Source organism: Vidua macroura, chromosome 1, assembly GCF_024509145.1.
Source record: "Vidua macroura isolate BioBank_ID:100142 chromosome 1, ASM2450914v1, whole genome shotgun sequence".
NCBI classification, from domain to species: Eukaryota; Metazoa; Chordata; class Aves; order Passeriformes; family Viduidae; genus Vidua; species Vidua macroura.
Window position 1 is genome coordinate 9039620 of NC_071571.1, and position 18206 is coordinate 9057825.

The window sequence follows — 18206 nt, forward strand, 5'->3', positions numbered from 1 at the left end:
AATAAAAGCTAAGCACTACAGAGGGGTATTTACCGTTTCTCTTTCTGCTTGTGTGGTTCCTTTGTTCCTTGCGTGGCACCACTAATATGATATTTGCATGTTGTGACTAGCCATCTACCAAAGTCCTAATATCATTTCAATGACAAACTCCATCTAAATCTATCAGACCTCTCAGTAAATCAGACAGCCAGAGACACATGTTAGGGAAAGACACCTTATGTTTGTCAGTTTTATTGAAGGCGTTTCAAACATTCTCATTATCACACATTTCAGAAAACACATTAAAACAAAGGGTTTCAATCCAGCTGGTTCATAGCTTTGTCTATATATAGCTTATGAAAATATTTAGAAGTGCAGCAACATCTCATTTCATTCTTAGTTCTGGCTAATGAGAGTGAGCTGAAAATTCATCAGTAAGCAAAGTTCTTGAATGTTGAAGAAAATATATATTATATATATATATATATACATATACAGGAAGAATTAACTTAGAAAGAATGATTAGTAATACAAACCAACCCTTGGCTCATTGAGTGAAAAAGAAATCATCATGCAAACCATCAGCAAGCAAAGGTCAGAGGTCGTTAGAGGCTCAGAAAAGGGGTTTCCCACATTGTCCCTGCAGCAGAGTCACAGTTTCCAATGATCACTTTTGTGACTATGCAACTGGGCTCATATTACTAGCTGCAACATCACAAAAATGACACTGGCAACCGCTAATTAGCTGGCAAAATAAGAATTTGTCCATTTTTAAAGTGAGCAGTGTTAGTAAATGCCATTGCACACAGCGAGAAGTGATAGCATAATAGATATATATTTTAAGCAAAGCCCTCACATGTGATGCTAATTATCTTTTAACTTAGCAGTCCCTCTTTAAAGTGTAAATGTGCTCCCTCTGGGCTTAAGAAATATTTAATGACACATATCAGTGCATGACTAACAAGCTAGTCCAGAGCAATAATGATTGGTCTATTGTTCAAAATGAAATTAGGACTCCAGAAGCATTTAAAACTGACCAGTGGTTTCCGTAGTAGCCTCACCTCTCAGGGACTGTCTTTTGTACAGATTTGTAAAGTATATAGAATAATCTCTTTTTGGCAATTTATTCCTACATTATGAAAGTATGATAGATTATTCAGCAAGGTTTAATGTATCTGCTAGATGCAAAATCATCTAAATCACTGTCTGATACAGAGTAAGAGAAATGTAAGCTTTCAGTTTTCAAAGAGACTTGCAAAATTTACTTCAATAAAAATGTTTAGGTCCATATTTCCACAGACTCTGGGCAAGGTAATTTTGGGAATCCAATTTTTCTTGGTGATGAATTATAAAAAAATAGAGGGTTGGTTATGTATATGCTTAATTTCATATATGTATGTGAATATATAAATATACACACATATCCATATATATATACAAACACACTGAATGCACATAAAAACATAGATAATATTAAAAGAAATGAGAGCAGCCCCTTCCTAGCACTACCCTACTACGAGTATGGTAGCACTGTCAGACATTTTTCTGGGGGCTTTATGACTCAGCTGTTGTAATCCAGCAGAGTCTGTACTTTCAATAGAAAGCTTCAGGTGCAAAACATGTATTGTATTAATGAATTCCAAATACATTATTTTAGCAATAGTGCATTAGTTTTTTTGTCATTAAAAAAGAACAAAAAAGAAAAAACAACCCGAAGATCAGATGACCAAGAAAACTGAGATTCATAGACCAGCTATTGTGCATGCCAAAATTCCTTTTCAGGCGGAATTTTACTATGCATTCAGTACTATGAGTTCATTGTACAAAATCTGCACGTAGCAAATGATTACAGTACCCTACACTGGACTGTGAATACATGTGAAATGAACACTCAGAATTCAATTAAATCTTAACAGGTTCATTCCCATACTGGCTTAAAATACAAAGAATGGCAGCTCCGCTACTTTTCTCATCTAGTTATCATTTTTCTTTTTCAAAGTATTGCACAACACTTCTTCCACACGGCTATTTAACCCTTACACAATGTCACTCTAAGAGGCGCTTTCCTGGCGGCGTGAACTGTGACTTACTGTAGATCTAATCCTGCAGCTCACGCAGGGACCTCAATCCTTACTGAAACAAGTCAGAGGCGAGGCGCTCTGAACTTCAGATGTCCTGGCTGTACAGGCTCATTTATGTTCTAGTTAGAATTGCTAGCAGATTTCCCACTAACTTTGAAAAGAGCAAAGCCGGACGCTGCACCAGCTCTGTGCTGCAGCCTCACACAGCTTAATGGAACCGAGTCACAATTCTCACTACAAAAATTCACTACAGGCAACTTCCTCGGTGCCACAAGCAAAGGGAAATCAACCTATAAAAATCATATTAAAGTTGAACCCAGAGAAGAAAACCTTGAAAATTCAATTAGAATTTCAACTCCATCCTATGGCTGTGTTTCCTTGCTCCACTAGTGCTTTTGTGTTGTGACTCTGTAGTATATCCTTACATCCTCACTTAGCCATAGCTCCAAGTGACTCAGAGCAGCTGCACTCCATTACCTGACCTGCACCGTGTGAGATGTCTCTCTGCTTTGAAAAGTCTTGCAAAACGTACAAGAATACTGAGTAGATGAAGGGTGGCATTTAGCCCTAAATTTTTAAGGGTAGAATTTTGCCAACGGACAACTGTGCAACCAGCTCCTGCTGGCTGTATGCCAGCTCCTCCCCTTGGGGGCAGACGCACAACTTCGACTGGCATCAGTCAGACCTCCCAGCACTCCTTGAAAGAAACAAGTTTGGATCTTTTGAGCGCTGAGCCCCGTATAATCACTTTGGGGGGTTGTAGATAATATTGTAGAGCAGAGAGAACAACACGCGATCCCACAGGCCGCTGGCGGATGGAGCACCAACTCCCCAAACCTCCTGGAGATTCTTTTCATTAGTCATAAGCGCGTCGCTGTGGATTAGCTGGTACACGCTAACACCTACACGTGATGCACTGGGCACGGTTTGCAATCAAATAAAGATTATTTCGCTCCAGTATTTATCATGCATGGCTTTAATTTTCAAATTAAAATTTAGATAGGCACAGCAAACATTAGAGAAGGTGGAAGGTGGCGAGGACTTTTGCAGCTTTTTGCCTTTGTATATTTGTATTTTAAAGCCACACTGACTTTCTTTAACGTTCCAAAGGGTACGCTTTGTCAACATTTTCATCTGCTTTCTCAAGCTTCCACCTTCCTGCAGCCAAGGGTCTGCAGACCTCTCTGTTGGATCCTTATGAGCAAGTGGTACCATGGGAATGATGCTATGGCCATATGGCTCCATTGTGATTCTTTTTTTAAAGCTCACACTTCCTAATTTACTTGTGAGTGTCCTGACATAAGGATCTTGGGGGAGCCACACGAAAAGCCTGGAAGTTGCAGAAATGGATAAATACTTGAAAAACAAAGAAATACAGAAGCACTGAGATTATACAAAGGGAGGAAAGGTATTGATCTCTAAATGTGAAATGAATATGTCTTAAACCCAGGCAACATCTCTGTGTGAGGCAATGCTAAACATCAACCTACTGATGATATTTCTCTTGGTTTAGCATTGTGGCATTACAGGCTGAGGAGCCCACTTTCAACCCAAAAATCTTTAAAGGAAAACCACTAGTTCCTCAGGCCCGTATGGTCTTAGAAGAAGCGCCATACTTTGTGCTTTACCTGCGGAAATCCAGAAGGGATCTGGTGGAAGCGGGAGCCCTCTGATCGTTCCAGCTGAGGAAGTGGAACTGGGTCACTGTGCGGGTCTCGTTGGTCTGCAGGTTCTTCAGGTAGAAGCTCCTCACGAGGAAATCCTCGCACCAGATGTGCTCAGAGACAAGATTTACCTGCACCCACAGGAAGGAACAAACGGAGATCAGCAATTCTGGTTGCAAGTCACGTCTCCAGGATTGCAGGTGTAAGATTTCTGGGATGAAGGAATGGCATGAAGATTTTATTTTTATTAGCAAATTGGCCAGTATGGAGGGGAAAAAAAAAATTATTTAGCAATCAATGTAGCTGTCAGAAAGGGGTCAGCTGCCATTGCTCTTGCATTGAAAACATAAGAAAAATCTTGACAATTTTAATGCAAAAGGAAAATTCACTGAATTAAATCTTTATAACATTTGTGAATACAAAAGATATTTTATATTGAAAATGTGTTAGACTGACAGCTCCTTTCTTTTCAGAAATGTCCACAAATGCATTGCCCAGCCCACTCTCAGAGGTCTTAAAAATCTGAGTTGAATTCACATGAGAAGTAAAAATTCAGTTTCTTTTGCTATGAAGAAAAATAAGCATTTAAAAATGCAGGTTATTTGCAGAGCTCATCTTTTCAGAAAATTATTTTATTCCCATTTTAGTTTAAATAACAGTATTTTTTCACAATTTCTCCATATTTCTTCATATTTGGCATTGTGGTATTATTTTCTTCCTCTACACAGCTGGACCACTGGAAAAATCTGACAGTCGTTGTCAATGTTGCATTGCAACATAACTCGTGATATGGTATTTTGGGCTAGAAATGCAAAGCAGAAAATAAAAATATATATTTGTTGTTGTGACTGAGGCAAGAGATAAAAATAGATAGGATTAATTACTACAGCAATATAGAGGTATTTCTACAAAGATTTACATATGACTATCCTAAGGCAAAATCCACTAGTTCTAAAAATACTATTTTCCTATAAAACAAAAATATACGCTTTCATATATTAACCACTTGCAAAACCATTCAAAATGCAAACATTATTGTCCTTTTTAATATTGCAATATTTCACCCATTATTTACGATACTTTATTCGGTGGAAACCACCTTGCTGTTAAAGCTGCACTCCAATTTTTTTGCAAATGCAGAACTACCCGAAGGCACACCAAGTGTATTTCAGAGTCCGCAGCTCGACCTCCGGGTTAGAGCATCTCCAGCATCCTTCTGCCCCGAATGGAATCAGCCCCTGCACTTACTGTCACGTTTGCAACCAGAAATTTTGTGCAGGTACCTCGTAGATGTGGTAGAGGTTTGACCCTTCGTCTGGCCAATAGTGGTAGCACTGTTTGACTCCGTTTTCCACGAGGGGTGTCAGCATGACAATAACGACACAGCCGTTCTCCCAGACCATCTGCAGACAAAGAAAGACACCGTGGCCACATTGTGACTGCCTAATTACTGCGTGACATGTATAATTACTGCACTCAGACACACAATCAAAATTTATTCCATTCACAGGAAATTTATTTCATTTTCATTAGACACTTTTACTCTGCAGCTGCTTTCAAATCCCTGAATAAACTGGCACCATATTTTGCAGGCGTCCATGAAATATTAAAGAATTTCCTGCGATTTCAATTCAGGTCATCCCCAAAATCTCTCCTGGCTCACGGTACCATGTTCAACTGCTTTTCTGTCAAACTTTTAGATCCACTAAAGGAACACTGAATGGTGCTTGCAGAACACCCATCTATTTAAGATTTGATATTTAACACTGAAGCAAGCACAGACCTACTAAAGTCATGTGTACTGAAACCTGTTTGTGTGCTCAACCCCATGTCTTTTTTTCAGTTTGCCAAGTAGCAAAAGCCATTAAAGTGCTGCATTGCTGAAACGATCATAAAAGTTGCATCTGAACAACAGTAATGAATAAAAGGCAGAGAAAATTCAAAGCAAATCTGTTTTTCCAGGAACATTTTGGATGGAGAAGTCACCCCTCCAAATGCACATTTATAAAAGATTTGTTGCAAAAGTGCGTTACTTTCTTTTTCCTTCTTTCTTTCTTTCTTTCTTTCTTTCTTTCTTTCTTTCTTTCTTTCTTTCTTTCTTTCTTTCTTTCTTTCTTTCTTTCTTTCTTTCTTTCCTTCCAGCTTTCCTTTGTCTTCTTTCTTCCTTTGTCCTTTTTTTTTTTAATTTTCTTTTTATTTTCCTTTCTCTTTCCCTCTTTTCTAATTTATTTTTCTTATTTTTTTTCTCCACTTCTCCTTTCTCTTTTCTCATTCTGTTTTCCCCTTTTCTCCGTCTTCTTCTTTTTCCTGGAGGTAGAATGAAAGTCCAGCTTGTGCTGCAGACAGTGCACTCACAGAGCACAGGTACAGCAGAAGCAGAGGAAAACAGAGTATATTCCTGTCAGCATGATCACTTAATAATTTAGACCAGCCACAGAGGAGGATACAAGAATCAAGCACATCCTCAACTAAAGGATTTGTGGATGTCTCTCACAAACAGCAAACAAGCAGAGATGCTCTGGTCTGGCATATCTCTGTTCCAAGCACAGCCCATGACTGAACAAAAAGGCTCCTATGAATTAATACCAAGCAGCATAATCACTAAAAACTGTTGTTATTATTATGCTGTACATTGATGTTATATTTGCATACAACTTTCATTGTCTTTTTGCTAGCATATAAAATTACTAAATGAAGAGTAAACTGCTCTTTTTGTGAAGGGTTATGTTTATTTCACAGAAATATTTATAAGCAACTGTATTGACATGTAAATTTTGTCAACAAAAAAGGCCTTTGTCTAAACTGTGCAAAGATGAGATGATACATTCTATTCAAGGATTATTTTTTAAATTACATATCAAATAAAAAGGTTTCCCATTCATGGATAATGATGTTGTCTTCTCTTTTAAGAATAGCTTGCATATAGAGAAACAAATAATGTTTTTCTTCCCTTATTTCATTTTGCAACATAATTAAAACTACTTTTAAAATGAGCTTAGAATTATTTAGAGAAATGAATCTAGGCTTTACACAGAATAGGGTTATTTATCATTTTGAAAAGAAGTGGGGTGAAAAATTACAGTGGAATTTAAGAATAATATTTTAATTTTTAACCCCTTAAAAAGGTTTTTAAAATAAAAATGTCTGTAATTTTCTCATCCTCACGTTAAAACCTCACAATGCCACAAAACCATTTAAACATACTTTAAAATTATAGACACTTTACAGATAGATATATATTTATCATTTGTATCTTTTTTGTACTGCATTTGTTTCAGGCCACAGCTGGAAACCTTCTTTATATGTAAGGAAGATGATACAGATTTCTTTCATTCTAAAATAGTTTCACCTTTTTCAGCCAGCAATCAGACTAAGATAAGAATTCAAAACATGCATCTTACTTTAAAACTAGCCCCACTAAATCAGTACTTTCATCACATAACGATTTAATGTGCCTCTAGAAGGTATAGAAGCTCATTGAAGCCATTAAGAAAATGAGGAGAAACACAGTTTTTATGAGTGTAATAAAAATACAATGATCTAGACCATAAACTAATCATCGAGCACTCTGCTTGTGCCACCCAAGTGTAACATTATAAAAGCCCACTCATTTAGAGAGGAATCCTTACAGTTTGGCAACCCTGTTCATTGGTTCAAAGACAGAACATTTCATTAGAGAGGGGCTGTCTGCATCTCTGAAGATTTCATTAAGCATAAATCCAAATGAAAGTTAATTTAAACAAACAATTTCAAAGTTACTCTGGGGTATAATATTTCTTTTAGGTCATTGTGTGAAAAGTAGAAGTCAAATCTACTAAATCAAGAAGGCAATACAATCTAGTGCCTTCATTCCTGTTACAAGCAACTGTCCCTGCATCTCCTGTGCTTACCATTGAGATGGGATTTTCACTAAGGCTCACCACCTGTGACTGGAGGACTCCAGCATTTTCACTGTTTCCCTGCTAATTTAAATATTAGAACACCAGCTTGGTATGTATTACCATGTATTTCCAAATAACTTGGAAGTAGGATGAGTCAAAGGCAGTTCACAGAGTTTTACACTGTCATCTATTTACCTCCCCATCTTTAAGCAATTGATGGGGATTTCAGAAGCTGCATCTCCCAGCACACTTCACACTTGGCTGTGCTCAGTGTCCAGACACACTCATAAACTACAAAGTGGCCCCAGGAATGTATCTTGGTAAAGAAAGAACAGGTAGCCCAGACCTGGTCTGCACAATCCCAGCACAGCCTCTGAAAAAGCACCTGCGGTTACCAAAGAGACATTTCAGCTGGCCTTGGAGAATGGAGGAAGAAGTTCAACTGCAAATATGCAGCAATTCACATATTTCTGAACTTTGTATGCTTGCACAGTGTGATAGAAGAATAAAGAGAACATCAGGTCGTCAGGGCAGAGGCTTTTCTTTTTATGTAGAGCCCAGCAAAATTAAGCCTTAGATTCTAATTTTCTACAAAAACTAAATATATTTATATATATACATCATATAATATACACATGTATATATTTGCAATATATAAAACTAATTTTATTTTATTTTTTTTAAATCACTTAGCACAGGCAGGCTCATATTTGTAATTCATGGTAATACTTTCAGCAGAAGAAGAAATGTTGCATGGAGTCCTGTGAAAGCCCGAGTTCTGTACAGGAGCTCACTGCAGAGCCTGCAGTGCGTTCTTTGCTGAAAAGGGAGGACACTGCATGATTTTGTATGACATGTCCACCTTCAGCCTTAGGCCTAGAGAGTACCATGCTAATGGTCTTTAATGAGGCTCTGCTCTATGCATCATTCTCGGAACACTTCTTGGATAAGAATAACACCATCCTGTTCCATTTGCTGCAAATTAAAGGCTGAATCCTGCAACCCAGAGATGAGCAGAGCATTTGTGATCCTCAGAATTCCCTGTTGATGAAATCTACCAAGTGTAGAGACCTCATGCTGTGGTTATCCAGTATTGCCAGCTCCATATAAAGGGCTTCCACATTGGGATGAATTATATTTAGTAAAAATGACTTGAAAAGGAGCACAGAATTGGTTTTTCATGTAATGAGAAAAACAAAGTCACAAATAGCAAAACCAGTGTTACAACAATGCCATAAATCTGATAAAACATCAGTTTTTGATAGTTTATACTTTAAAATGTCCTTGTTTACTAGCTTGTAAATAAAATGGTTAATATGAACCCCTTTTCTTTTTCAGACACTTCATCACTTTGAAGCTTCTTTTTATAATAAATGACTCTTCTCAAACTCCTTTTTCAGCAATTTCTGTCATTTTTGTGATGGGGAAATGACAAGATACGAGCTCTGCCCAGACACTCTTCATTTAATGGAGACTAGTGCAGAAGTTTCTAAAATGCAATGATTTAAAAGTAGAAAAGAGATGGGATAGTCAGTTAAATCCAGCCAGTTCACTAAATATAACCTGCAAATCACACCAGCTGCTCTCTGGGAGAGACCTCCAGCAAGCTGCAGAATTTACTTTTTCAGACTTCTAGGCTTCCCATACAATTGGTTTAATTGGTAAATACAAAGACTTCGAAAAGCAGAGGAACCAGCAGAGAACCCAAATAATTCCTGATAATCAAAACTCAATATGAATGAACAGGACTCCTAAAAAAACAACATAAGCTGCTAACCCTTGCTGCATCAGATAACATTCATCCCATTACATATTGTGAAAATAATTAACTCAACTGTGATGTCTTTCAAGCTTTATAAAAAAATAAGGAACTTTTAACTGAAGGAAAAAATTGGGTTGAATTTAGATTTTTGTTACCAACCAGAGCTTCACAATGCATTCCAGTCAGAAAGTCATACTAACTTTTTTTGTGAAATATTTTGTTTGTAAATGACATAATTTTAATAGGAAATGGGTAAAATCTGGCAAGGTGAGAATTGCCATTTGCAAAATCATAACGGTGCCTGAAAGTTAAGCAAATCTGTAGATTGAAAGGTTAACGGTCAACAATCTGTATTTCATTTAAAGAGCATCTGACTGCAGCTGGAAAAATGCCTTCAGAGAGGACCATATATAAATACACAGTTGTATTATGTCCCCTCCTGTTGTAGCAACACTTATTTGGAAGTCATAGGGAAAGGCAAATTCAAGATGACTGTATGTGTTGCAATAATTTCTCTTTCTGCTTTCTCATAGAGACATAAACTGCTCTTATTCTTCTCAGTAGACTCCTAACAAGCCTTATTATTAAATAATTTAAATATGAGCTCTGTTTAGAGCTGCACTGCTGACAATACCACATTAAGGAGCAAAAGTCCACCAAAATAATTAGAAATTAGCTTTTCCTTTAGTATTGAAAATGTGGAAACTAAACAATAAAGGGCTACAAATTTTAAGGGACCATTTCTAAGTACCTTCTCCAACCAGAGCCATAATTAGAGGGAGCATGGTAAAAGCAGACTCCTTCACTGAACGCCTGTGGAATTTCTAATGCTATATTTATTTCTCATGGCTTGACAAGTTACTAGAGCTCTAGGGGCTACTGTTCTGTGCCTATGTCTCCCTTGCTGTTTTTCCTTTATTAAATTAAAAGATGCATATTTTACACATTGAATTGCTTTCTGTTGGTTTTCATCTGCTCTTCTTTCTGAAGGTGAGAACTAATTAGACATGCAGGAAGTCCCATTCCAGGCAAAGAAAATAAAACTTGGGAATCACAACTGCTTGAAAGCCCGGTGTCTGCACAGAACAAAATGCAGAATAATAATTTAGTCTGTAAATTAATTTCAGCACTCACAAAACATGCTGAACTGGGAGCACAGAAACCAGCATTTACAGCAGACAAGAGTTTGGTACAGTTGTTCCCACTCAGCCCATGGGCTTGGAACACTGATTTTGCTGGAAGACTCATTCAGCAATGGGGACATGGTCTCCTGCTACTGGGATTTGCCCTTGGAGACTACTGATGACTAATCCTTTTTACAGAGGAAACAGTCAACTGACAGTATTTTGTATTTCTTTTGCTGAATTCCAAAACTAGAAGAGAGAAGTAAGTGTTGCTGATTGGACATGCAAAGATTTATCACATCCTCAAGACTGTGATTCAGGAATCATTTCTTAATATGCCATTTTGATCTGAGAGGAAACCATCAGTCAATTTTTCGGACTGATGCTGATAATTTACTCCTGAACAGGGGTAAAGAAAAGTAAAAATTGTTTTAGATTAAGAAATGCAGGACTGGGGCAACAAAAAGCAAATGACAGTTGAACTGCCTGGCTTCTATTAGAGCTATGGACTTTACTCTTGGGACCCCTTCTGCACTTTACATTTAACAGTCTGGCAATAAAAGTAAAAAATAATCAAGGGAACAGAGATGAGGTTTCCCCAGTCACTATAGCCACAACAGTGGAAACCTCCACTCCAGTGAGGACTCTCTTTGTTTGTCGGCAAGAGACAGGCAGCATTAACAAGAAGGCTGAAAGGCATTTCCAGTTTCAAGACTATTTCGTGTACTGACAAGTAGTGGAGGCAAGATGGGTTAAGGAAGAGCATGGGTTTGACCCAGAATGTGTAGGATGATGAAGCTTTTCCTTGCTTCCTAGAGGAGCACCCCGACCACAAAGGGGCAGCACTTGAAGTCTGCCTTCCACCTCCTGTCTGACTTGGTGCTGCTTGTGAGTGGTGTCTGCTCTGTCATCCTTGCCAGACTGAAGCACTGGAGGATCTATTTACTCTGGGCTACAGATCTGTTTAGGCAAAACCCATGGAGTTTTCTGGTCTAAACTATGAGTGTTTCCACTACAAATGTGGACTGTATTTAACTTACTCTCATGACTAACTGCTATAGGTACACTGTACCTTACCCAGCATTTGCAAAATGAGGAAAGTCATATTTCTCTACCCCTGCTGCAGAACTTCAATAATGTTCAGATAATGATTAATTACGTTCTTCATGGAGGGAGGACATCACAGGAGCACAACAAATTCTTACAGAAGTATATATGTCACATATTATTTCAATTTCCAAGCATGGCAGGAAGTGCTTGTTCCCTCCCGCTATTTCACTTACTGTGGCAAAATAAAAAAAAAAGTGAAAATCCAGTTCCCTCCAAAAAGAAGGAGGGGAAAGAAGGGCAAATGTGGGTAGATTTATGAAAGAAAGGCATTATATGGCGTATATTTCAGAGAGAAAATTTATGGCCTCCTACAGAAATGTTCATTTGCAGATGATGAACCTTAGCAGACATACAATTTATAAAACCAGCATAATTAAGAACAATTTTTCAGTGAAAGGACAGTTGGTTCTAAGTATCCTAACTCTTAGAAATAGTTTCTTGCATATTATCATCCCTTGCTTCTTAGGATATTTTGCAAGTTAAGACATGTACTTCATGTCAAATATTTTGTGGAATTATAACCCAGCACATACTGAAAATAATAAAATTTTATGCCTCCAGAATTATTCACAACATGGAACTCCTGCTGCGAAAACTTGTTATAGATCAGAAATGTTCTACATCCTCTTTCTTTTGAATTATGTTCAAAGAGATGTTGAATTTTAATAGCGCTATGTGAAAGAGCTGAGTGAAATCTCACTGAAGCTGCTGGACAAAATCATCACCTTTCATTCAAGATAAATGTAAGAAACAAGCAAACTCTTTTATGAACTGATAACTGAAATTACAGAAGTTATCATCAAAAACAAGAGAAACATGAAGCATATGGACCTGTGAGTTTCTCTAGAAACTGATATGCTTAATGTAGAGAGAGAGCATTAATCAAGGCAGGATGATTAATCCTGATAAGCAGCATAAATGTGTAAAAGGAATAAAGAAACCACCAGCACAGCTTGACAAACTAGCATTGTGATCCTGGTAGAAGAAAAGCTGAAAGAGAGGTTGGGGGTAAAACACTGGGTGAATGAGATTTGGCAAATAGAAGTTATTGACTGATATTTGATTCTGTCTTTGTTCAAGGAAATAAAACAGTTATTTCTTTGTAAATAAAATGGAACTCTATCAAAGCAAAACCCTGTCCTGAGGATGAATTTTCTTTCCAGCTGAGAAGAAAACAACCCACAGACCTGACAAATTGTTTAACCACTCAGGTAAAAATGGATTAATACCATGTGAGGACAGTCATCCAGTTTTCGAGAAAGGGAATAGTGAGGTGGAATTCCCACTGATCAAGAATAGAATCAATGAAGGATGTATTTCTCAGAAATAGTAATTGGTAAAAGATGAAAACAAGACCAGATAAAATTAAAAGAAGACTTAAATCAGCTGGAGGCTTTTCAAAATTAATTAATGTAGTGGCTGGAAAATTTCCAGAGTGGTCCAAGAGATGACAAGCGGGTAGAGATGAAATCTCTGCTTGAGCCGCAAACACAGAGCATCCAGACAGATTAAGAAGCCCTGTGGCAAAACAGATCAATGAGATGACTGACAACATAACTCCTGCAGGCTAGAAAGTTTTCAAAGGAATAGGTAAGCCAGGAAAGTTGGAGATAACTTGGCACTTGCTAACTTAGAGAAGCTATGCCAAGAATCTAAGGAGCTGGAGAAGTAAACCAGAGGGACGCAGATAACCATGGAGGCTTTTTGCCATTAGAAGTCAGTGTAAGGCTACTGCCTTTTTTATCATTATTTTTCTTACAGTATATACAAATTCTAACACCATTTGCAAATAACCAATATCCAGGCATTTGGACCATCTCCAGCTCAAACATTGTGCCTTTGAAAGAAAAACTTTCATCAAGCTGATCTTTCAGGTCAACTTGGAAACCCAAAGGAATAGAAAGTTTTACAGAAAATTATGAGACTAATGGCCAATTCTAGTGGCTCAAATTAAATGGTACTGAAGAATGATACCTGCTCTTCTCCACCCTACCAAAAAGACATAATCTTCCAAGAAGTGGTCACTAGTGAGATAAGTGGACTGGTGCTTCTTCAATCCTATAGCTGCACTAGGCTTGCATTACACAGAATCACTGGGTTGGAAGAGACCTTTAAGAGCATCAAGTCCAACTCAGCCCTAACACCTCAACCATGGCACTGAGTGCCACATCAGTCTTTTTTTTCAACACATCCAGGGATGGTGACCCCGCCACCTCCCTGGGCAGGCCATTCCAGTACTTTATCACCCCTTCTGTAAAAAACTTCTTCCTAATATCCAAGGTGTATTTCTCTTGGTGCAGCTTAAGACCTCACCTGTACTAAGAATGCTAAACTACATGAGCCTGGGCCAAGCACCATCAATGTTGTATGAAAAAGCTCTGCCTAGTTTGAGAAAGGAGAGGCACTGAGCTAACTATGATCTTTGTTTGGATCTGGGCAACTTGAATACAGTAAATGGGAATTTGTTTGCTAAGTGTCTTACAGCACTTGCACTAAAATACTGGGCACTGGATCAACACAACAGGTTTTAGAGGGGCCTGCCAGTAAAACTAGAAAAAAACATTGCCCAAAACTAAATTATCTGTTTGTTAAAACCTACAAAGTATTGTGACATTCCACATATCCATTCATAGCAGGCCAGACTACTTGCTGTTGTAGAGGTAGTCACTGACTGGTGGGAGAATATAATGAAAGCTTGAGAGAAAGCTGGTTTAGAAACTATATCTGGAATAAGAGCATGAGATGCAGACAGTCAGCACAGATCAGAAGCAGTTTGGATTTCATTGCGGATATCAGCTGAGTTGTGAATGCCAAGAAAGTAGCCTTACACTTTCAAGTAAAACAAATGCTCTGTAGAGAAGAGTTTTCTGGAAGTCAGCTTGAGAAGCCTACAGGAGTGGAAACAATTACAACAAGTTCTTGCTGGGGCAACCTTTCATCCAAGACACAACGGAGTGGCTGATGCCCACTGTGCACCCTGACTGTTGGGAATCTCAGCAGCAAAATCTCTGCAAAAATAGGAATCAATACATCCAGTAAATATTGCTATGGAAGGTGATGTTAAGCTCCAAGAATTTCTGTTGGACTTGCTAAAGCATGACATTGTGCATTTAGACAAGGAACAGCAGAACAGTCCCAGATCCCTCTGGAGTTAGTTGCTCTTCTCACTATCAGTCAGAAAACTGCTTCACTGAGCACAAAAAGGGAAAACAGAAATGCAACTCTGCAACAGCTGGCATTAAGTGGAGGAGGGAGAGGGAGGAGAACCACTGAGAAGATGTATCAGGAATGAATAATTGAATCATTAAACAATCCCTTGTGGCAGCATCATGGAAGCACCATAAACAACAGAAAACTGTATCCAAGTAAATATCAACTGATTGTGCCCTGACAGGAGTTAAGACTATTTTCCATAGCAAGTTCAGGTTTCCTAGGCTTTACATTAAAATAGGCACAATTAAGTGAAAATAGAAATTAACTTTTCTCCTGCAACTGGGTATAAAGTGTAACATATTCAAGCCACGGCTTTTGACTTGTACACTGTATCTTCTTCATGTCCATGGTCGTGGATGCAGTGCTCTGCTCATCTCTCTTGGCCTGCTTACTACCTCTGGTTGATACCCTGGGCTGTATAAAAGGTTTGGGACAAGAATTGGCACACTGAATTGTGATAGGCAGGAAGTTTAAGAAAAGTGGGTCATAGACCAAACTAGGACACTGGCATAGGTAGTGTTGTTATGTTGAAATGACAGGCATCATCAAAATAAATGTCAAAAAACACCTTTTCTATGGAACCTAACAGAAGAAATAGTAAAAGAGCATCACATCAGAAATGCACACAACCACACTCAAACCAAAGCTGTACCACGGCTCCCAAACGGCTTTTGAGGAGATGTTTACAGCAAATCTGGTGGGGAGCTGGAGTGAACTTTCACTGATGGATTACTGGAAGAGAAAATAGCAAAAAGAGCAGAAGGAAAGTGAAGACTCTTCCATACAAAATAGCATGAGGAAAGAAAGTAAAGAAAGAGATCTTTTAAGTATGAAGTGGAATGAAGAAGATCGCACCACAGAACAAAGTTGTAGTCTTTGTGACTGTGCAAACAGGGTGCCTAACTTTTCAAACTGATGTGGGAGAAGAACAAAGGATATCCTTCATACTATGCTTGTATGATTAATTCTGATTTCTGCAATGCTTACTCAAAGTGGGCTTTTTAAATGCCATGTTTAAAAACAAGAACATATATTCTTCAACATGTAACGGGGCATTTACAGGCCAAAGTACGCACAATGTAGATGTACAAATATGAAAAAAGAAACAATTAAAAACCTGGGCCATAGAAATCATAAAATGTCATTAAAGAATAGCTAACATACTATTTGATTTTGCATGTGTAACTTAACAAATACATTTTCAAGTATCATGCCTGTTAGAAGGAATCCATGTACCAAGCAAAAAAGATCAGTCTTCTCAATTCTAGCTAATTACCAAACAGTGAAGATAAAAATCAGAAGCTACTTGAAAATTCAAGCCAGACCAAAAGCTCACCTGACTTCAGGCAGAAAGCATTTGCTCTGCCCTTCTAGAAAACAGTCCCAAAATATCTTGGACTGAGCACTTCAATATCCACACACCCAAATTTCAACAACTTTTTTGAAAATGTCCTGATTACTCATCAGAAAAATCGTGACATGAAAAGAGTCTTCAATAGGGATCAGTTAATAATTTCTAAGGATAGGTCAAGTGATGCAGATGAAGAGATGATTTCAACAGATGCAAGCTCCTAAAATACATTGACACTTCTGAAATTGTCACACAGACATACTCTTATCTTCAGAACAAAAACTTCTAAATTCATAATGCAAAACAAAAAATAAAAGCATATGTTCATGTTGATAATAAGCCCCAGCTGGCCTCCTCCCCAGGCAGCTTCTGTAAACTTTTAGACACAGTTCTGTACTTCCAAAGGAATATCTAACACTTGTATCCATCACACACATCTACCCTGTCAATGTGTGTAGGTCCAAACCTGAGAGCTGCACCAGCACTAAAACACCTGCATACAAAGTAAGCTCCTAATTGTGCATCAATAACTACTCCATTTAGTCCCAATCCTGCAAAGAATTCTGCCCCTACTCAAATTTATGCAGCTGGGTCCTAACTACCTGTGGCAGGGGAAATGCATATTGGAGAACTGGAACATATGTGGAATAGATTTCAATGGAAAATTCATGGCACTTGGTGTTAGGTCCTTTCTGATCTGGAGAATGACAATGAATTCTGGCTACACTCTTCAGGCCCTCTGAAAATCACTGAATCCTTGGCAGTAATTTAGTTACAGAGACCAGGTACTAAAATATGAATACTTTACCCTGAGGTTCTCAGTATAATTTTCAGATAACTATTCCTTAGCAGGGCTTGTTTTACACATAAATGGCTTGAATATCCATGTACTAGATTTTAAATATTTTGAAATTAAGGTTATTCCACTTACAGTGACTCAAGCACAACACACTTCTACACAAATTACATTTCAAAAAGTACAGGAAAACTTGTGACATAAATTCAGCTTTCAAAAAGAATTTTAACTTACCTGCCAGAAGTCAGCAACAGTAGCAGGGAGAGGGCCCTGGGTGGCAATATATGCAGGGTTTCGGGGGTCATGGTCCATCTGGAATAAGGAAGAAGAACACAGAGCGGACTTATTTAAAGGAAATCTCTTGTAGTGTTAGAGACAGAAAGTATGTGAGGGCAGAACAAAATACTTCCTAAAGGACTGTCATATCCCTCCACCCTTTATTGGCAAGTAAAGTGTTTTATTTCTATTTGTAAGCTCAGAGGAGCTGTTTTCCCTCAAAAGACTGATGACACCAGATGAATATCAGCACACGTGATGAACAATGTCCCATGTCCTCAATATGCAGAGAAAGATCATTTATGGTGGCTGACAAAGGCATTTATTTGAGATCAGTACTCATGGTTTCATAGCAACCTAGGAGCCTTTTGAAACATTTTTCTACACTGAATGTTAAGAATGCTCCACACATCTAAATATGTTCTCCATTTCCACTATGCCAGTCAAGGGCACATGTAACTAAAAAACATCAAAAATGGGGAACAAATTCAGTTTCTGTCTTTTTCTGGTTAGCTGATTTATCTAAATGCATGGATTTGGCCTCAATGGAGGAAGTTCTGCTTAAAGACCTTAATTATTACGTTTAATTCAAGGAGCAGAAAATTCACTGAGCAGAAAAAATAAAGAATCTAAGAAACAAAGCCATCAGGAGTAAATAGGATTAGTGTGTTACAATGAATGTTTTTGAACTGATGGGTGGTTTTCTTGGTTCTAAATCTTAGGATCCATTCTGCTGAAAAAGAAGATCTGCTGATAGGATTAAAAAACAAACAAACTCATTCTAACCCTGAACTGGGCAGGACAAAACTTTGAACATAAAGAAAAGAGACCCATTTCAGCTCTGAGATGTGTGGGTGTGACTCAGTGACACTGAAGTTGATAAGAGTTAACTTATACCCATGTAGCTGAAGGCAGAATTTGTCTCAATACACAGTTCTGTTCTATAAGTAAAGATCTGAATAAGAATGA

General features: G+C 38.0%; 1 protein-coding gene across 1 annotated transcript in view; it reads right to left on the reverse strand.

Annotated features, from left to right (window-relative positions):
• Positions 1–18206, reverse strand: part of PTPRN2 (protein tyrosine phosphatase receptor type N2) — a 636596-nt gene that overhangs the window by 29460 nt on the left and 588930 nt on the right. Inside the window, exons 17-19 of the mRNA XM_053982009.1 lie at positions 17196–17273; positions 5008–5127; positions 3689–3855 (exon numbers count right to left, since the gene is read on the reverse strand). Coding sequence (XP_053837984.1) covers positions 3689–3855; positions 5008–5127; positions 17196–17273 — 365 coding nt within the window. The remainder of the gene's footprint in view (positions 1–3688; positions 3856–5007; positions 5128–17195; positions 17274–18206) is intronic.